The sequence below is a fragment of the Camarhynchus parvulus genome, chromosome 8 (assembly GCF_901933205.1).
Source record: "Camarhynchus parvulus chromosome 8, STF_HiC, whole genome shotgun sequence".
NCBI lineage: Eukaryota > Metazoa > Chordata > Aves > Passeriformes > Thraupidae > Camarhynchus > Camarhynchus parvulus.
Window position 1 is genome coordinate 4,770,179 of NC_044578.1, and position 20,843 is coordinate 4,791,021.

The 20,843-nt window shown below is 56.6% G+C and overlaps 1 protein-coding gene across 4 annotated transcripts; it reads right to left on the minus strand.

The window, feature by feature from the left end:
• Positions 1-1,164: 1,164 nt before the first annotated feature.
• On the minus strand, positions 1,165-18,866 carry ACOT11 (acyl-CoA thioesterase 11). 4 transcript variants are annotated; one of them, XM_030953812.1, is made up of 17 exons: positions 18,623-18,866; positions 12,974-13,172; positions 11,626-11,695; positions 9,717-9,767; positions 8,675-8,735; positions 8,375-8,476; positions 7,985-8,120; positions 7,246-7,402; positions 6,754-6,873; positions 6,515-6,659; positions 5,561-5,616; positions 5,366-5,432; positions 5,194-5,277; positions 4,972-5,105; positions 3,259-3,390; positions 3,060-3,186; positions 1,165-2,969 (listed from the first exon to the last, which is right to left on the minus strand). In XM_030953812.1, the coding sequence occupies exons 2-17, from the start codon at positions 13,110-13,112 to the stop codon at positions 2,814-2,816; spliced, it is 1,737 nt and encodes a 578-aa protein (XP_030809672.1). In that variant the 5' UTR covers positions 13,113-13,172; positions 18,623-18,866; the 3' UTR covers positions 1,165-2,813. The 4 variants fall into 4 exon arrangements, with proteins under 4 accessions (XP_030809672.1, XP_030809673.1, XP_030809675.1 ...); XM_030953813.1 differs by lacking the exon at positions 9,717-9,767 and having other exon boundaries at positions 18,623-18,865; XM_030953815.1 differs by lacking the exons at positions 9,717-9,767; positions 18,623-18,866 and adding an exon at positions 14,553-14,612.
• Between the last annotated feature and the right edge of the window lie 1,977 nt (positions 18,867-20,843).

The following is a 20,843-nucleotide window of genomic DNA, read 5'->3' on the forward strand; positions in this document are numbered from 1 at the left end:
GGGACAAATTCACCTGCCCACGCTGTGGCCATCAGAGGCCTCTTGGCCAGGGGGAAGCTTCCCTGTTTAAAAACAGCAACAGCATCTGCACTGTTTAACCAAAAACCTGGGGGCTCCCAGGCTCACCCCCCTGCCCCAGACCCTGCACAGGAGCACAGGGTGGAAGGAGGCTTTGAAGGAGCTGCCTGATCCACTGCAAGGAGCTCTCTGTAAATTAATTAAAACAAAGCTTCTGGGAGTAGCCCATCAATACTGCTGCCTGCAGAATTCCTCCTCCTCCTCCCCTCGGCTGCTGCCTCGGGGCATGAATTACAGCGGGGCTGGCCTTGAGAGAGACACTGCCGTCTGATTCTATCCCACTCCTGCAAAGCAGATAAATGTGCCCTGTATTGTGATATATTAGCTCCATGTATTTATTTAGGCACCCATAAAATCAGGTCCTTAAACCTTCTCATGATGGCAGCACACCGGAGAAGGCACCCACAATCAACCTGGAGTGCTGGCCTGTAAATCCCCAGCTGTATTCATGGCCTTTTCCAAAAGCTTCTTGGCGTTTTGGGGGATTTTTTCTGTCCTCCATCAGCCCTGGATGGCAGCTGTGGTCCTTAGGTGGGGCTTTGTTCCCTGCATCAGTCCTGGGCAGGAAGGCAGTGGTGGGCTCTGCCAGCAGCCAGCACAGAGCCCTGCTGCTCCCAAGGGCCCGGATCTGCCTCTCCAAATGCTTTGCCTCCATGCAGGAATTAGCAGGGAGAGCTCCAAGGTGTTTTCATGCAGGATGGAAGGTTGCTCAGAGCAGGGGGTAACTCCATTTTTTTAAAAGGCATAAATAAAAATGGTGATCGATTGCTGAATCGGCCCTAGAGCTGTGCATTGATGGGGAGGGCAAAGAAAGGGTTCTGGGAAAGGCTAGGGCAGTGACCAGCAGGTCCCTCCTTCTCTCTGGGATGAGGCAGTGGAGCTCCAGGGATGCTCCAAGCTGCCCAGCCCTGCTGCCCATGCCCCAGGGCCAGCAGATGCTGTAGGGCTGCAGTTTTCCTGCAGAAGCACAAAGCACACGAGGCTCTGCCGTGCCCCCAGGTCACTCCTGCACCCCCAGGGACCCAGCCAGGCTGGAGCCAGGGCTGACCGGGGCCTCCCAGCAGGAAAAAGCACAATACTTGAGGAGAGGGAGAGGTCAGGTAAAGTTTAATGTTCAGGCAAATACATCATCCCCTCCACTTTAATCAAGCAGCAGCAATTCCTAACGGTGAGTAGCAAGGATGGCTCTTGTCCCGGTGATAAAAAGGCAGGATTGCTCTGAGTTTTGGGAGGTAAGAGGGCTCTATAAAAATTGAATGCTTTGTACCATGTTCAGCCTAAGATGGCTTTATCTTTTGGAGGTTGCCATGCCAGGCCTAGAGCTGAGATGTTTGTGATGGGAGATAGAGCGGAGATTAGGGGTTTATGGCCACGGCCAGCCCAGGGCTGGGAGCCACTGGAGGAGAGGGGCAGGAGCTCCTTGTGCTTACAAACTGGGTGTGGAGTTTGGGTGGCAGAGGGACTGGGTGTTGCAGAGGGACACCTGGAGCCCTGCAAAAGACCCTGTGGTCATTTCTGGCACCCCATGGCCTCACCTCAGCCCGAGTACGGCATCACCATCACCTGCTCGTGGTTAAGCTCTACAGAACCCATCCTTGGGGTTAAGCACAGGGCTCTGCAGGCAGAGACAAGGGCACAGCTGTAGAACCTGCTGTGCCCAAAGCTCTGAGTGCCTAAGGGCTTCCAGGGCTCGTTCATTTTCTTCCAGAAACCTCAATGCCATCAGAAAACCTGTGGCTGAGTGAGCCAGGAAAGCTGAGGAGGGGGCTCTCCACAGGCCTGTGGCTGAGGGCAGATGTCCCCTGTGCTGTGACTGATGAGCAGCACTTCCACTGTCACCCCTGCTTCATTCTGGTGCCCTTCCCAGAGCATCCCAGACTTAGGGGAACAAGGTTTGGCTCTGCCTTTTCCTTTTTCAGCGCCTCTGAAGCAGTTTGGGGTTTACATCTCAAGGTGCTGGTGCACCCAGCAGCTGGGGACAAGGAGGGCAGTCCCAGACATGAGAGCCACCCCTCCAGGCAGTGCCCAAAATCCACTTGCAGGGAGCACCACCCCTTTCCTGCAGCAGTCCTGCCTCAAAGGACCCCATCTCCACCTGAGCCCAGGTGAGCTGCGGGGGCAGGACCCCTGCTCCAAGCTGACCACACAGCAAGCCCCTGGAGCAGACACTCACCCAGAGCAGACAGGGATGTCTGTCCTTTCAAAACACTTCTGTTGCTGCTGATGGGGTGGGATTTCAGCCCAGGAGGAGCAGGGGCTCTTTGCCAGCCCTGCCCAGGAGAAGGAGCAGCACTGGGGAGAGTGGGATGTTCCACCAGCCACCCCTACACCAAGGAGGGGCACAGCAGCCACCCCACATCACTGCCCCCTCTCTCCCTTTGCTGCCTCAAAAGGAACCAGTTATGCCCCACTGAGAACTAGTGAAAAAATAACCTGGTTTGGGAAGATTTTGGATCATATAAAGATTCAAGTAGCGTTAAGTGAACTAGAAAACCAAGTCCTGTACATCAGCTTATAAAATTTCTAAATAAAATAATAAAAAAGAAAGGAGAAGAGGTGTGACACATCAGTGCAAGGGATGAGGTGGTACAGTCATGCCCCTCCACCCCAGCCCCTGGGACCAAAGCCCCCAGGGAGGCAGGGTCTGGGTGCCACCGTCCCACGTTCCCTTCCACCACAGAAGTGTCCCCTCATCTGTCTGTCTGTCTGTCCGACTGTCAGCAGGGGCCGTGGCTCTAGAAGTCCTGCAGCCGTGAGATGAGGTCCTCCTTATTCTTCAGCAGGAACTTCTCACAGGCCTCGAAGGTGGAGCAGATGTCGGAGGACAGCCCCGCCACGTTGGTGGTGACGTAGGTGAGGTACCCCGGCATGGCCTGGTTGTAATAAGCCACCTGCGAGGCACAGGACCAGGTCAGCAGGGCCACAGGGGAGGGAGGAGCCTCCCCCAGGGGCTGTGGGAGCACAGCCACAGCGTCTCCCACCTTGCTCATCTCCTGTGACTCTGGCCAGATGCAGAAGCCGGAGCAGAGCGTCTCCCCGCGCGTGAACTCAGCCCTGGCGGGGTGGGTGGGCAGCGTCACCGAGCGAAAGGCCACCACGTAGGGGTCCCTGGGGACGAGAGAGCCCGGTCAGCTGGCACAGCCTGCGTGGCAGGGAGCAGGGCTCGGGCTGGGCACTCACCCCTTGCTGCAGGGCTTCCGCCGGGACGCCAGGATAACAAAGTCCTGCGGCTTGCTCTCGTTCCTGAGCTTCTGGCTCACCACGTGGTAGATCATGTCGTCGTCATCGACCTTCTGGACAAGCTCAGCACTCCTGGAAGGGAAGGGAACCGGTCACAGAAACCCTGCTGTGCCCCTGAATCTGAGCTTTACACATTTACAGCCCGCTACCAGACCCAAAATATTTGGGAGGACCCAAAATAGATGTTTGCTCCAGCAAAGCGCAGCCATCAGCCCAGTGGAGCCAGGACAGGCACACACCGTGTGAGGGGTCTCCAGGAGCAAGCAAGGGGTTCCAGATTGCAAGGCAAGGTGTATTCTATTACCATCTGTATGGCAGTTGTCTTTTGTCAAGTGGGCAGTTTTTCCTTATCTCTTCCACAATCACTCCTCCATGGGGAGGGGACATCTGCTGATAACAGCTATTGAATGTCACTGCACGGCTGATAAGAACAACAGCATCCCATTGGGAGATGCTCCGCCCAGAGGGAGGAGCCAAGCATTGCCACGTGGATATAATCTGGGGATTCTGGAACACCAGCACAGCTCTCCACTGGATTTCCCAGAGGAACAGGTGCTGCCTCTTCCACTAGATCTTCAGAGGAAGACTGCACTCTTTTCTACAGGATCCCTGCTCCAGCAGAACCATACCTGACACTGCAGGAGGACTGTAGCCACAATTCCAATGGGACTGCTGCCAGCACCCTGACCCACAGGGTGTCAGCTTGGGTTCTGACTCTGGCAGTGTTGTTCTAGTGTACTGCATTTGTTTATTTTATCCTTTTATTTTCTTCCCTATTAAAGAACTGTTATTTCCTGCTCCCATATTTTTTGCCTGAGAACTCCTTAATTTAAAATTTACAGCAATTCAGAGGGCTGGGGAGGGTTTACATTCTCCATTTCAGGGGAGGCTCCTGCCTTGCTTAGCAGACACCTGCCCTTCCAAAATGAGACACAAGGCAACACACTGACCGCCAGGAAAGCCCAAAGGGATGCTCAACCACAAGGCTTAAGCCTGGGGGTGTGTTGGAACTGAGTACATCCCTCTGGGTGTCCAGAGTTGCTGAGGACCCTGCTGGGAGGCTCAGAGACCCTGGCATGCAGCCCAGAACACCTGTGGATTTGATTTTGACCCCTGGAGCAAGTTACCAGCTTTGTATGAGGACCTGAAAGTCACAGAAGTTTAAATAGTATAATAATAAAATTATCACAGGGTGAAAATGTAGATTTTAGGATTTTTGGTATGGGCTTATGGGGACAAGATGGAGGAACTTGGGCGTGTCCAGCCTTTCTTCTTCTTCATGTTGGTCTCCATTTTCTGCTGTGATGCTGGCACTTTGGGATTGGTTTAGAGTAGAAGTGCACTGTCTAACAGAGGTGATAGGTATTAGGAATTAAGGTAAATATGTTATAGGTGGTTTGTAGTATAAAAAGACAACACCGCCTTGGGGACGGTCAGAGTGCCTGGGGCTGCCTGGCTGAGCAGAACTCAGCTGGGCAGAAAGAAAATTTTATAGATAAGAATTAATAAACAACTTCAAGACCAAAAACTGAAGAGCTCTGACTCGTTCTATGGATGCATGGGCCGAAACTGAGACATCCTGCACATCTCGGGGCAGCAATTACCAACTAAACCCCGAGAGGGGTGTGATTTTGGGGAGGCTGCAGCACTCACACGTAGTGGCTGTCCCACTCGTGCCGGCGCCGCAGGTTGGAGAGCAGGGAGAAGGCTCGGCTGGCCGGGATGCAGACGGACATCTCGATGCGGAAGGACAGGAACTTGTCCTCCTCCAGCGTGTACATCCGCACCTGGGGGAGCACAGGGCACAGCTGGGACTTGTTCCCACTGGGATTGGCCGTGCTCTGGGGCCCAGGGAGAGGGGACAGGGTTTAGCACCTTTTCCTTCTCTCTGGCGAGCGCCCAGTTCGCTTTGGCCACAAGCATCTTCAGCGCAGAGACGTTGTTGTAGCTCAGATAAACCTGGGGCAGGGGCAGCACGTCAGGGGCAGGAAGGGGAGCAGGAGGAGGAGGAGGAGGAGGCAGCAGCTCCCACCGGGGACCATCCTACCTTGTTGCTTTGGTCCCAGGGCACGGAGAGCGGCACCTCAGTCTGTTTGCAGGAGACGACGTATTTTCTGCAGCAAAGGAACAGCTTCCCTTGTGAGGGCACACAAAGCACCCCCAGACTGTCCCTGCCCCCCAGTGCTGAGCCCCCCCTTTCCTCCTTCCTCCATCCCCGCATTCCATTCATTTTGCTGCTCACCGGTCCAGCCGAATTTTTTTCCTAGCACTGGCTTCTCTGTACCTCCTTTCTCCATCCTGATAAATGGGAAAAGGCAATTAAGTTAATAGGGAAAGGAGGATGGAAAAAAACCCCAAAACACGCCCTTTTGGGAGTGGGAAAAACACTCAGCAGGGAATGGCTGGAAGGTGAAGCCCCCTTGCTTGACAGCTGCCACCCTGGACACACTGCAGTGATGGTCAATGATTAATTGTGACTTATTTCAGCATTGCCACCGTGCTCTGATCAAGTGATGGGCACTGGCACAATAGGGAAAACTCTTGTTGTGGCTGCAAATCTGAACAAAGCCCCTGAAACAAAAACTGTGTACCCTAGCACCTGCAAACGTCCTCTCCTGGGAAAATAAAAGCCAAAAAAAGCAGCTTACTTTGAAGAAAGTGCTAGTGTGGTGTTTTAAAATGGGTGAAAGGAGGTATCAGGGGGCCCAACTTTGGCCATGAGATGATCTCCATCACAGTAGGAGATCCTAGTTTTAAGGCATCAAAAAATCGGGGAGCTGGACAAGGATCAGCCCAGGAGAAGCTGAGACACATTGAGTGTTTGCTTTGCCACTGTGTTCATGTGACAGATTTCCCTAAATATTTGGGTCCCAGCAAATTACAGATTAGGATGCTTTGAAAGGTACAAAACCACCTCAACATTCCTTCCCCAAAATTATAGAAAAGATGAGCTGGAATTTGCAGGCAATACTCTAAGCCTTGCACAGCTAATACACCTCCATCTCTGCTCAGGCAAATGGTTTATTTTATTAGTTACACCGAGCAATCAACCCAATCCACTTGCTATTGAGCAATTGCATTCCCACCATCACAAAACTCCGTTTGTTTTGCCGCAAATCCAAGAGCTCTCGGGGGCCGAGTGGGATTTTCCCCCGTGCCACCAGGCTGGGGAGAAGCCAGCCCTGCTGGTGCTTACCCCCGGCTCGGGTGCCACCATGGGCAGCGTGCGGGGCTGGCCCTGCTGGTCCAGCACCACGAAGGTCATGAAGGCGCTGTTGATGTGCCTGCGGCTCACAGACATCTCCTGCCCGTAGGCCTCGGCGCTCACCCCCACCTCCATGCTGCCAGAAAGAAACGGGGATGAGGGAGCAGAGGGATGAGGGAGCAGAGGGCCGTGGGGAGGGCGGGAAGGGCACCCCCACCACTGGCACCCACCTGTTCTTGAAGGCGTTGTTGACGATGGCTTTGAGCACCAGGCGGTCCCCAACTTGCGACGGCCCCCGAAAGTGGAACATCTCGATGGCCCTCAGTGTGGGGTGGGCATGGCACAGACGGCTGTGGGGACAGGTGTCACGCCCCTGGCCATGGCCCCATGCCACAGCACCCTCCCCGACCCAGCCAGAGACAAGGAGACCCCAAAAAATGTCACCCCTGGATCCCAACAGCCAAAGTCAGCTGTGAGAAGGAACAACAAGCCAACTGCAGAGTGTGAACCTTTCCCTGGGGTCCCTCAGCACCACATGCCTGTGGGACTCCCTGTGCAGTGCCACCCAAGGGTGACATGCTGGGCACCATCCCTACAGTCCAGCTATGGCCAGACCCAGCCGCTGGTGTCCCCTCCCTGTCCTGGCTCCATCTGGGCTGATGGCTGCGCTTTGCTGGAGCAAACATCTAATTTGGGTCCCCCTGACCCCCTTGTCAGGTCACCTGGCTGCGATGGTGGCCACGTTCTCCATCCAGGCCATGATCTGCCCCCCGAAGGTGTTGCCCTGGTGGTTGGCGTGGGGAGGCAGCACCAGCTCCACGCTCTCCACGCGCGTCCTTTCCGCCGGCACCGCCCCGCTGCCGTCCCGCGTCTCCAGCTCTGCCACGGGGGAAAGGCAGGGTTCAGTGTGTGTTGTACGGCCACTGGGACCCCTCTCCCAGCACCCCAACAGCCCTTGTCTGTCACCTTGATTTTTTTTAAGTTTTTCTAAGCCTTCTGATGTTTACATTCCTGTAACGAACTTTCTCGCACACTTTATGCAAATAACTTATTGTTTTTGCATTCTTTTATGGAGGAGGAGAAATTTGATGGACTGTTGGTTTGTCCAGTGTCATCGGAGAGGTGGCACTTTCACCCTCCAATTCACTGTCACTTTTGGAAATCTATAAATGTTGGAGTCAGAAAATAAAAAGTCCCTTTTTTTCTTCGGAAAGAGCAGCAAGTCTGTGTTCTGTTGTTTCATATCCTATAGTGACACTTGTCCCTCTCCCTGCAGCTGCCCTCCCACTGCATCAGCCCCCCAAACCTCCAGGCCTGGCAGTCTGGGATGGTGGGGCTGACCCCTACCCCACCGTGACACTCCCAAACCTCCATGTGGTGATCACCCCAGCACGCTGCTGAGCCAGTGGGATGTCACCAGTGGGCATCAGGGCTATTTTGGAAGCACACAGGGAACAGTACCGGTTTCCTGGGGGCTGCTGGTGAGCAGGTCCTTGAGGGTGTCCTTGTGCACCAGGCGCATGCGGCGGCGCTCGGCGGCGATGCTGTACTCGATCTTCTCCTCCTCTGTCTGCGGGATCAGAGGCTCCAGCCTCACCTGCAGAGGGATGGGGCAAGGTGCAGCCCTGCTGGGGGACGAGCAGCAGCGAGCAGGTGCCCTCCATGCCAGAGCAAGGCCCAGAGCCACACACCGTGCATCCTCCCGAGCACGGGACAGGGCATCACTGACCCATGAAGGAACAGCAGCTGCCTTGATGGAAAGCTGACCCAGCCCAGCCTCATAGAGGCCATTTCCTTACTGCCTCTGTGTGAGGCAGGCTACAGAGTCCCCCCAGTGCCACCACTGCTCACCTTGCTGCCCAAGGGGCCCTGTGCCACGAAGGTGGCGTACGCCTTGCAGATGCTGCAGTGCTTCCCGCTGCACAGGTCTTCATAGCTCACCTGGATGCCCACCTGGGGGAGGGCACAGCACCCCTGAGAGCTCTGCTCACCAGGAACCCACATCCCGCCATGCACCCCTGGCCAGAGCCAGCCAAAAATGATGGACAATGGGATTAAAGCTGGGATTGTGGGAGGATTTGGGGATTTGGCCACGTGGCTGGTGGGGATGGGCACACAGCAAGGGGGACAGGGGCAGGTGCACACACCAACCTCCATGCTGGAGTTAAAGGCTCGGTTCACTTTGGCTTTGATGTTGACAACTTGCCCAACACTGAAAAACAGGAAGAGGAGAAAGAGTGTGGGGTTACTGGGGGACAACAGCAACCAAGCAGCTCCCTCTGACGTCCCACAGCATTCCAGCTCACTGCCCGCTGTGGTGAGGCTCCCTGGGACTGTGGGACATGCCAGGTGGCCAGCAGGACATGGGGACAGCCACCCCCGAGACGTGAGAGCAGTGAGAGGTCAGCCCTGAGCAGCTGTGTGCAAGTGGGACCCCAGGTCTGGGTGCTGCCAGGACACCCGAGGGGGGCAGAGGTGCCCGAGGCTCGCTTGGCACCCCTGCCCATGTGGGCATGCACGTTCCTGCCAGAGCAAACAGCTCCTCCAGCCTTGCATCCACTGTCCTGCACACAGGACCGGCCACAGGGCCTCCCCACAAGCAATGGATACCTTGGGATAATGGGAGGTGGCAGGAGGCAGGGCCAGCCAGGGGCATTTTGCACCATCTCTGAAATGAAACAGCCGCTGGCAGCAAGCTGCTGCTCTCCTCTGTGCCTTCAGCAGGCCTCAGAGTACACACACACAGACCCTGCAGCCTGAGCCACTCCAGACTGGTACCCACGGAATGAGCAAATTAAACTTTTTAGTGACGCCGACAGCAGTCTGCACCAAATAACATGTTTAAATCAGGAATATTCCTCATTCCCCAAAAGAGGCCAGTGCTAGGAAACTGAGTGGAAAAATAAACCCTGTAACCACCACTTCTCCAAACCCTGTGCCCTCACACGTGCCCTCAGGCTCCGGCTGAGCTCTGTAAATATCCAACTCTACACATTGGCTCTGGCTGGAGCAGGACTGGCAGGAGCTGGTGCCTCTGGCTGTCCCCCAGCACAGACCCTGACATGCCAGAAGGTTAGCAGGGTTAGGTGAGCAGCCCCTGTTGACATGCCATGCCTGGTCAGTGGGGTTAGGGCTCCCAACTCACGGCAGCACTGTGCTAGGCTGGCTGCTCTAGGCCCAAACACGTCCGTACCCGAGCGTGCTCCTCCCGTCCCGCTGCCCAGCAGGGCTGGCAGACGGCTGGCTGGGGCAAAGAGAGACAGCAAACGTGGGGACAGGGTTAGAGGCCATGGAAGCAGCCAGATGGATGCTCTGGATTGGGTTTGTGGCGAGGGGCATGCAAGGGCGAGGGGCCAGGCAGGCAGGCTGGCAGCCCCACGTGTCTATATATAGCCCTGAAAGTACTTTATCTTCTCTGTGCTTATCAAACAGTGGAGGCCATAAATGCCACACAAAGCCCCACTCAACAGTACGTGTGATCCTCCCCAGAGGCTGCACTTCCACACAGCAGGGCACAGGGATGGGGACAATGTGCTGCCCAGCCAGTGAGTTTTAAGCCAGTGATAATTTGGGGTCTCCTCCCTGCCTCTCCCCCACAGCACAAGAGCAGCAGAAGGCACAAACAGCCAGGAAGGAGATCTGACACAAAACTCCTCCGCCTTCCAACAGCTCTGCAGGAAATCCCTGCCAGGCCCCTTGCTCAGAGCCTTGAGCTGGACCACAGCAAGTGGGACCCGAGCCAGGAGCAGCACAAATTCCCTGCCCCCTTGGAGCAGTGCCCAGCTCACACCCAAGGAGGGACAAATGCTTTGCAGGGCTTGATGTAATGCTGTGGAGTGGGCTTGGGCCTGTTTTCCCTGCTCCTGAAACCCATGGGGAAAAGTTGCCCCAGGAGAAGGGCATCAACCCCAGTGGTGCCACCTCTGCCAGCAGGAGGTGGCACCGTGGCTGCACCACATCCCCACACTGCGGATTTCTCGTGGAGCTGACCCCCAGGGCAACGGGCACCTCATGTGGGAGGGCAAAAGTGTGAGTTCAGCATTTCCTGGGAATGACAGTAAAACCCAAGACTGAGTCAGACCTCCCAGTGCCAAACAAATCAGCTGACAGCCAGGGACCCCAGTGCCGGCCCTGGGTACCCACACTGGTGCCTGCACAGCAGGGAGTGGCTGGGCCGTGTGGATCCTGTACTGCATGGATCCTGTAGTGCATGGATCCCACATGGCACGGCAGGAACTGCTGGGCAGCATGGATCCTATATTGCATGGATCCTATATTGCGTGGATCCCATATTGCGTGGATCCCATATTGCGTGGATCCTATATTGCGTGGATCCTATATCGCATGGCAAACCCCCAGGGAGCCCCCTGGAATGGTACATGGGTGGGAACAGGCAGGCACAGCGGGTGTGGGGGCTCTGAGAGACCAGTAAAGGTGGGTGGCAGTACCTGGGCTTACTGGGGGTACAAAAGGAGGAGACTGCTTTGGGAACGCTGGGTGGGAATGCTCTCAGTACTGGGAGCCTGTGGAGGATGAGGATGGAACCCTGGGAGGGTTTTTGTCCCCTCTCATCCCACCCTCAGCTCAGGAGAAACATTGTCCCCTGAAACAGCACATCCCAAGGGCTGCATGAATCAGAGGGGGCAGCTCTGTGGGGCAGCACCCAGGGGATGCCAGGACCAGCCTGGGATGGAATTTTGAGCAGGCACTGCCCAGCCTGACACATCCCACACAGGAGCCGCTCCACGCCTCTGCCACCCACACAGCCGCTCCAGAGGCACAATCTGCAAGATTCCAGCTTTCCAGAGCACTAAATCAGAGCTGCTTCCTGAACAAAGCCAGGGAGGAGCTGGCGTTGGGGGAAATACCGGGAAGCCAACACAGCAGGAGCTCCCCAGGCAAGCAGACAGCGGATAAATCAGAGGAGACAGCCCATCCACAGCCCTGCAGCCTCAGTCCCTGGCTGCCCTGCCAGCCTGGCACTGCCCCTGCACCTCCTCCTCCTCTCCTGAGCACGCTGCTCCCTGCTCCAGCTCCAGCCCCTGCCCACGTTGCAGCGGGCAGAGGGGAAAGCCCCGTGTTTGCCTGCGCACAGAATTTACCTAATGGTGTGCTCAAAATAGATATCGTCCATGGAAGCCGTGACGCACGGGCAGCCGGCGTGTCTCTCAGCTGCAAAGGAAAAACAAACTGCATCAGCAACCTGCAGCAGCCTGCTGAGGGTGTGGGGGGCACGAGGGATCCTCTGCCCCATGTCACAGACATCTTTTATGAAAAATCCTTTCCTTAGGATTTTTCCTCCTGAGAAGCTGAGAGGCCTCAGGAACAAAATGTAAACAATGATTATCTGCTGCTGTGGAATGCAGCAGGTGGATCTGTGATTGGTCTCATGTGGTTGTTTCTAATTAATGGCCAATCACAGTCAGCTGGCTCAGACCGAAAGTCCGAGCCACAAGCTTTTGTTATCATTCTTTTATTTTTGTATTCTTAGCTAGCCTTCTGATGAAATCCTTTCTTCTGTTCTTTTAGTATAGTTTTTAATATAATATATATCATAAAATAATAAATCAAGCCTCCTGAAACATGGAGTCAGATCCTCGACTCTTCCCTCATCCCAAGACCCCTGTGAACACGGCCACAGTCCCAGGCTGGTGACAGTGGTGACACCCAGCCAGCATCCCTCTCCCTGCTGAAGCCCATTGAATCCCAGACCAGAGTGGGATTTGGGGTTTCTCCACCCACAGCAGCGTGGGTTTGCAGATGTTTGAAGGTTTGGAGGGTGTGCTGGTGTTTGCCTTCCTTCCATGAGCTTGCAGCTGTGGAGATGCACCAGCAGCTGATTCCATCTCCCCGTACACAGCAAATATTTCAAAGCCGCTCTGCTGGCACGGCTTTCCCTTGGGACTCCAGGAACCCCAGACTGCAAAACTGCTCTGGGAACCTCATCCAACTGCAGAACTGCACCCATTCCCCTGTCACAACCTCCCTGTGCTTGGCTAAGCTGGTGAGCTCCATTGCTTCCTGCTGAGTGGAGGAGCTCAGCCCACTCTGGCTGCTGCTGGGGTGCCACCAGCCTGCTCTCCCCATGCCCTGCACAGCAGGCAAGGAAAAGGGCAGCACTACAGAGGAAGCAGGCAGGGGTTTTGATCTGTCCCCAAGCCAGCATGCATGCTGCAGTGCACGTCTCCTCCCCTCCTTGTCCTGCTCCTCTTTGCTCTCTAATTACTCAGCAGAATGCCATGACGTGGGTCCCCAGCTGGTGTCACCGCGAGGCACACACAGTGCTGGCCTGCCAGGGATGCTGCCCATGAGCTGCTCTTGTGCATCCTGCTGCTGCCTTCCCTGGCAGCCAGCAGGACGAGGGCTCCAGAGGGAGGGGATGGCTCACCAGAGGAGAGGATGGCTTACAGGAGCGAGAGGATGGCTTACAGGAGGAAGAGGATGGCTTACCAGAGAGGCAGGCGGCCGTGTCGATCCACTTGAGCAGCTGGCCGGTGCTGAGCTCCCCGCGGTGGTTGGTGTGGCAGGGCAGCACCAGCTGGCTCATCTGCACCTCGGTGGGGTTGTGGGCAGCCGGGGGGCTCGCCATGGCCCCCGGCGCCTCCTCCCACTCCCCTGGCTCCCGGGCACGGGGTGGAGAGGTCGATCCCTGTGGGGCACAAAAGCTGCATTTTACCCAAATGGGAAGCAGATCCCCCGAGGGAACCTGTGAAGACACTCCCCACACAGAGTTGGGAGAACTCCAGCCCTGGACACCACCAAACCCACCCAGCCCTTGCCAAAGACAAGGTGCCTGCAGCTGAAAGAGAAAAGATTCCTTTAAAAAAAGCTCCATAGGGGATTACTGCAGGTTTTCAGGCCATTTATCACCCAACCCCACTGCTCCCTCCCAAAAACCATGAAAAACCCCTCCCAAAGTTAATCCCTCTTCTTGGAAGGCATTTTTCTCCTTGACAGTTTCATTTTTAGGGTGCTGCAGCACAGGGTGGGTTTGCTCTCCTGGGGCTGGACAGTGCTGCACACCTTCCACCAACACCCCCCTTTAACCATAGGGAGCACTGGAAGCTATGTGGTACAAGCAGCAGAGGAGGAGCATCCTCAGTTTGGGGTTGTTAGAGCAGTGAAATGTGTTCCTTGTCCATTTGCAGGGCACAGAGCAGCTCCCCTGGCCCCCCTTGGGAAGCAGCGTGGGAGAGAGAGGGGGCTGAGGTGGTGCTGGCAGGGAAAACTGCTGATGAGAGATGTCAAGTGAGCCGTGTTACACAAGGGGTGAACTCAGTTAGCCTGGTGAGTAACTGAGCAGACACGAGGAGCTGTCTGGGCTTCGTCAGAGCCCTTCCTTCTGCTTTCTGCTCCCGCTGCAGCTCCTGCTCCCAGCACTTGTTGCAGGAGTCCCGCTGCAGCAGCTTCCCTGCCCTTTGCTTCGCCCGGATTCTTTAGAGATGGGTTCCTGCTGAAAATGAAGCTTTCCCGACTAGCCTGAGCTCACTGCCTCTCAGAATAGCATTTTCCTCCAGCGGGTCTAACCTCTGTTTCCATAGCTACTGGTACACGACATCCCGGGAGCGGGAACGGCACAAACCTCGCCTGGGCAGGGACACAGCGAGCACACCGAGCCCATGGCAAAGCTGGGATCCCCCATCCCACAGCGACACCCACCCTGGCCACCAGAGCCCCTCCAGAAGCCTCCACACCCCTGTGTGAACCTCCCGAGCTGCTTCCCAGCAGCAGAAGCGCCTCCTCGAGTAGCACAGAGCTATTTTGGGAAGCCAGCAGGCTCTGGGGGACGAGCCAGCAATGCAAAGAGCTCCAAAGCCGCCTGCTGCAGCGTGAGCAGACAGCCTGGCCCGCCATCCCGCCGGTCATTCTCCCGGCGTTTGACAGCTCTGAGTCTCAGGGAAGAAGCTGCTGGCTGTGGGAACGTGCTGGGAGAGGCTGCAGCCAGGCCTGGCATCCCCCTGGCACGGCCTGGGTTAGTGGCTGGCGGCACAACGGGAGCCGCGGGTTAGTTGCACGGCACGAAGGGTACCTGGAGGCCATTGCAACAGAAGTTCAAGATGTCTTCAGGGACTATAATATTCCCCTTGACCATTTTTAAGAGACACCTGGAAAGGAGCAGAGTGGCTCTGGTTACGGCAGGAGCGGCAGAGACGGGGGTGGCTGTTTCCCAGCAGGGTGTGTGGCGGGTTGTCACAGCCTGTCCCCACATGCCATGCTGGCATCCCTCCCACACCACTGACCCCTCGCCAACGCCCATCAGGGGCTGTCAGAGCTGACAGGGGGAAGGGCAGACCTGGGCCAGGTGCCTGCCATGCCACGGGGGTCAGGTCCCACGCTCACCAGCCCAGATGAAAGAGTCCCAGCTATTTTGGGGAGCTGGACCAAGCACACGTTGCAGGGCCGTGGCCAGCCCCTCAGCCAGTGATGCTGGGCCAGTGTTGCTACATGTGACACAGGGCTGTGCCTTGAAGCTCCCCTGGCCGGAGCAGTGACACTGCTGCAGTCACAAGACAGCCAGGAGCGTATTTTTGGCAGCAGGCAGGGCTGAGGCTGCCATGGGTGGTACTGGGGGCAGCAAATGGGAAGCACTCGACTCCAGCAATGCTGCTGTGCCCCGCTCCAGTCCCTCTGCCTGCCAAGCCCTGGCATTCCACAAGGGCACCGTGTGTCCTTGGGTGCCTGCAGGCTCCCGGGCCACGTGCAGGGTGACTGTGTCCAAGCTGGACATCGTGGTGGCATTGCAAGGAAAGGCAGTGTGGGAGCTGCAGCAAAAAGAAAAAAAGTGGAAGAGGCTTCATATTTACAGTTTGCTTTTAAACACAACAGTGCCGGGCCCTTGGCATACCCCCAGCTCCCCAGCACACATCCCCCTCCCATGCAGCTAAAACCAGGCTGCTGGAGGTAGCAGCTCTTTCCCCAATGTATGGGATTGACTGATTTTGGCACGGGGTTAAAAAAGTGGAAGCTGTAGATTTGCCTCCTGCGCCATCAGGAGCTGGGGCATCCCATGGAGTGCACCCAATGTGGTCAGTACAAAACAAGACACAAACAGGAGCCTCTTGCAGCCTCCCACCCCTGCCCCAGCGGCACTGAGTTTTGCTTTCCCCAGCCCCATGACCTTTTCCCTAGCCCCATGCCCTCTCCAGGCTTGTTATTGAGGTTTGGGAGCTTCCTGATGGCTCACCTGCCCTTGCAGGAGCCCGCTGCAAGGGTTACTGTCCTGTTTAACAGGACGGGTCTGCTGCCCAACGCAGGCACAAGGCGCTGCTCGTGGCTGGGGGTGGTCCTGTTACACCCCACAGCCCCAGCCAACAGCTCCAGAGGGACATTCCTTGGAAACCCAAACCTGCTGCTGGCTCGGCAGTGGTGTCACCTTGTCCCTGGGTTGCGTTAGCAGGAGGGGGACAAACAGCCAGAGCTGTCTGCTTTGCATCATCCCCCTGCTGCTTCCCAGGCAGCCCCAGCCCACGCTCCCAGCCCGGGGAAGGGGAGCGCCCCGAGACCCAGAGCCATCCAGCTGGTGGGTATTTGTGGAGTATTTGTTATGGAAACCAAGCCAGCAAGTGTCTGTCCTCATTAAAATCTTCAGCCTCACTCAACTGTCACATTTTTAAAGCTGTTGACTGATGCAGCCCTCGGGTCACCATGGCAACGGGATGCAGTACCCAGGCGATGATGCTCTTACTCTGTCACCCCTCGAGTGACCCACTTCTACCCAAAAAAAAAAAAAAAAGTTTGCATTAGGAAAAAGCCACCCCTTCCAGCAGAATATTTTTCTTGCCTCCTGCCACGCTCACTTCCTGCGCTGCCGAAGGCGTAAGGAGCCCACAGAGCAAACCAGAGAGGAAAACAAACACACCAACAACCCTGCAAATACTGGAGAGAGGGACCCCACGGCACCCCACAGCTCTCCTACACCCTGGCATAGGGGTGTCCCACAGCACCCAAACACCCACAAGCTCCAGGGAACGTTTCTGCTGTGAAATTCAGAGCTGGCCTCTTCAGAAATCACCAGGGGAGCACCACTGTGCATGAACCTCCATTGCAAACCCTTGTGGGTGCCACAGCTCCCCGGGATGGTGCTGGGCAGAGATGCAGGAGAACAGCTGTTCCCCCAAATCCTTGAGCCCACTGACAGCAGGGTGTTTGCTTCAGCCACCCCCAAGACAGTGGATGAGAGGGAGAGACAAGGGTGAAACTGGGGTGGGGGTCCCAAGTGCTGGGCTTTGGGGGGGTCTGGGCAGAGCAGGGCCATCCCCAGGTGTGCTCAGAGCTCCCTCACCACCCCAATGCCACCTCTCAAATACCTAATTCCCATTTGCCCTCACCTGTCTCTCTCTCCTATCCCCACTCCAGTCCCTTGGTGTAACCTGGCCCCTCCCTGGAAGTATTTCAAGAAAAAAAGGGGGGAGATGGTGGGGAAGAAAGCGGTGACAATGAAGTTCTCATGGCGGATTATTGGTGTATAATTGAGCAATATCCATGGTAACAAGCAAATCTGCACGCGTTAAAAAATTACCCTGACCTACTTCGGGAAATTCTGCCATCTCCACAGGGCAGTGAGGGCTGTCCATCCCCCGAGAGCCAGCCTGCCAGTCCCACTGCCAGCAGTGCTGCCAGCAGCGCTGGAGAGGCCCAGCCCAGCCCAGCCCCATCACCCCATGCCCACCGGGATGGAGCAGGGTCCCCAGCATGAGAGCTGCTGCTCAGGATGGGACAAGAGGGACTGAATTGCCAGGTCACAGCACAGCGAGGAAACACAGCAGCTCCCTGAAGTGTGGTGCAGGAGGGTGGCCAGCCCAGAAGGAACGCCAGGACACACTGCAATGGGTATTTTTGGGACCACACATCATGTTTCCTTGGAGTACATGGAGCAAAGCAAGGCACGGGGCCAGGAAAGTGCAAACCAAGGGTCAAAGGCAAGAGTGGGACACAGGATGACTCCTATTACAAGGGGCTGATGGCTTTCCAGCCATCACCCATGGGAAAGCATTGCTCAGCGTGAGCAGGGACACCTCCAGCACCCTCACAGCCCTCCCCAGCACAGGGTGAAGCCCCCCCAGCCCCAGCCATGCCCACAGCCCCATCCATACCCCTGCCCGAGTGCTCTTGGCAGCTCCCATGAGGCTCCCAGGAAGGCTGGCGCTGGTTTGCCGGCACAGGGGCGAAGTCCCCCAGGGAGTGTCCCAGGGGACAAAGGGACAAAGGTCTGGCTCCAGTGCAGGGGGAGAACAGAGCCATATGCCACCCCAGAACACCTGCAAACACCTCCAGGGCCAAAATTCACACGCATGGGGACACCCAAGAGCACCGCCCAGCCCGGGCAGCTTTGCGCTGCCACCCACGGCGTTCCCAGGGAGGAGACTGCCACAACATCAACACCACCGCGTTCAGAGCGCCACAGCTGGAAACCACCACGGTGGAGACCGAGCTGGTGCAAAGGTCCACTCCCTGGTGGTCTTTACTGTGTGGTCTCTGCAACGGGGGTCACCACGGCTGAGACCACTGGAGTAGGAAACACCCAGATGAACACCATGGGGGTGTTGTGGTCCCCATCGTGGCCAAGACCACCTCATTTGAGGCTACTGGGATGGAGACCACCACAGCACCGCGCCACCCACCAGCCCCAGCACATCCCTCTGCCCTCCCCCTGCCGCCACCATTCCCAGCAGCCCCGTGCCCGTGCTTCCCAAATATCTGCCCCTACTTTTAAGTGAAAAGAAGCTGATTCAAGCCAAAGCCCCCAGCACTGCTCCTGTCACACCCAGAAAGACCCGGGGGAGGGTTGGTGTCCCCAGCTCTCGCCCGCTGTCCCCGCCGCAGCCCGAGGATGCCACGTCCCCACGGACAAGCTGCCAGCGCCCACCACGACGGAGCGGCAGCACGGCTCCCTGCAAACCCCAAAAGCAGGAAAGCATCCCCCGGGTGAGCAGGGGGTCACCAGGGGCTTTCACCCCACATCCTTCCCCCGGAAGAGCCGCGCAGCGCCGATGCGTGCCAGGACAAGCCGGGAATGGAAGTCTCTCCAGCAGCTCCGCTCCCCCATCCCGGGCGTTCCCCCGCTGATCCCCGCGGTGCCCAGCTCCCCGCAGCCCTCACCTCAGCCAGAAGAAGCTGAGCATTTGCGGGAGGTGTCGGTGCGACGGCTGGCTCGGAGGAGAAGCGTCCGGACACCTGCGGGCGCGGGCGTCGAGGCCGGGCTGGCGCGGAGCCCTGGGCCGGGGCCAGCGCACACCCCCTCCCGCTTCCTCAAATATGGCCAGGCACAACTTTTCTTAAGGTAGCGCTTGGCAGATGCGAGCCCGCCTGGAAAATGGCCGGCGCTTTGGAGCTTGGCTCTGGATGCCGCCGGGAGTGTGTCGGGCTGGCTGCGGGAGCGGCGGGAGGCACCGGCGCGCTGCCAGCAGCTCTGCTCGCCTTCATCCCTCCCCAGGGAGCAGCTCCTGGGGTGGCGTCCCCTCCCCAGCCCACTCATCATCCCCTTCTGCCCCCATCTCGCCAGCCAGGGGCACTCAGTTAGACTCACCTGAAAATATCAGTATTTTCCCCAGAGCCGCAAGTGCCAACACCAAGCTCACAGTCCGGAAAAGCCTCGGCAAACTTCTCCAAAGTCACTCCAATCCACGCAGCTGCTCCCTGGCCCTGCTGCCTTTGAAGTACCTCTGACAGGGCTTGTCACAAAACCCTCTTTTTTTTTCTTTTTTTCTTTTTTTTTTATAACAAGGAAATAAAATGCAAATTGCCGTGTCACCGCGTTAATGACTGTTGGGTTTAGTGGAGGTGTTGTTCTATTTGTATTTGATTTACACACTTTTACAAGTGACTCTTGGTTATCAGCCTACAAGGGCTTGATCAAAGCTCTTGGCAGGCACCGGCAGCACAAGTATTGCCACTGGAAAGCCAGCAGAGAAATAATTAAGTAATTTCAACAGGAAATAAATCCCCACTCCTTTTTTTTGGTAAATAAGAATAACAAAGCACTGAAACAGGGCAAAAGCCCCTGCCTCAGCCACCTAAATTTTAGGCTGGTTGTGGAAAATGTTCATCAAAATCCTAGACTGAAGTAGAGGGGAGGTGGGACACCAGGATACCTCTGCAAGGGCTGGGCTGGGCAGGGGTGGAGATGGGGCCCAGCTCAGGGTGATGACCCCAGGAGGGGGTTTGGAGCCTTTGGGGGATGGAGGAAGCTCTGCATTGCGCCAGGTGATTGATCCGATTATGGTCATGGAGAGTCTCTCTGGAGGAAGATTGTTGCCTGAGGACTTTAACCCCGCTGAGCATTCACTGCTCAGCTACTTGGATAAAATCTGCATTCTTCATTCCAAGAGCAGGAACAGAGAGGCCCTTCCACCCTGCACAGCCCCTTCCATGTCTTGCAGGTGGCTTTGCACACCCAGATGTGATTAAATTCCATCATTTCAGAAAGCAACACTTCCTTTAAAGCGTTCGCTTTTGGGACAGCAAATAAGACATTTCTCACCAGGATGGTTTTCTACCCACTTGCAGCAGCCCGGGCGCCCTGCAAACCAGATGGCAGCAGGCATCCTCCAGAACATCTCCCCACCTTTAGCACGCAGGCCCCTGGCCAGGAAGATCTTCAGGGATCTCTCCCTCCCTCCTTAGGACTGTTTGTTTCTGCAGCCAGAGATTAGGATCAAAAGGATTGTGAAAACGATTCTTCCCACTCGCCAGAGTCAGGGGAGCAGCACAATTAGAAACACTTCAGACGCTTGACCCACGCTCGGGCCTGCAAACAAAAGTTGCGAGGAGAGGCTGATGTTTTCCAGGCCCAATTAGCATAATGTTGTAATTCCCGAGCTCTCGGGCTGCCTGCATCCCTTCGCCCCGGCCGGCTCCGGCTCCCTCCTCCTGATCCATCGCCATATGCCCGTCTTTTACAGTTCTTTGGTGCGTGATGCTCACAGAGTGGATAATTAGCTAAATGAATTAATTGACATTCATACTTGTAATTAGCAACCGGTTACAAGCAGCTATTCTCCTTGGGACGGCTAAAATTTCTCGGGGATTGGTGTTAAAACACTGGAAAATCGTTCGGGGTAAATAACGCGCGGGGCCGGGAGCGCCGATGGCGCCCGGGTTGTGCCCGGGCTCTGAGAGCCGCATCGCGGGGAACAAGCCCGTGCAAAAGCGGAGCAGGCTGTGGAACGTGTTGGATAGTGTTGGATATGCCGCTGCTGCTCGGGAGGAGGAGGAGGAGAAGTTTCCAGCTTCGGAAGGAACGCGGGCCAGATGGGCGGCTCCAGCCGGCGGCTCCCGGCTCACCCTTTCCAGCCCCGCTTACCGGGGAGCCCGCAGCCCG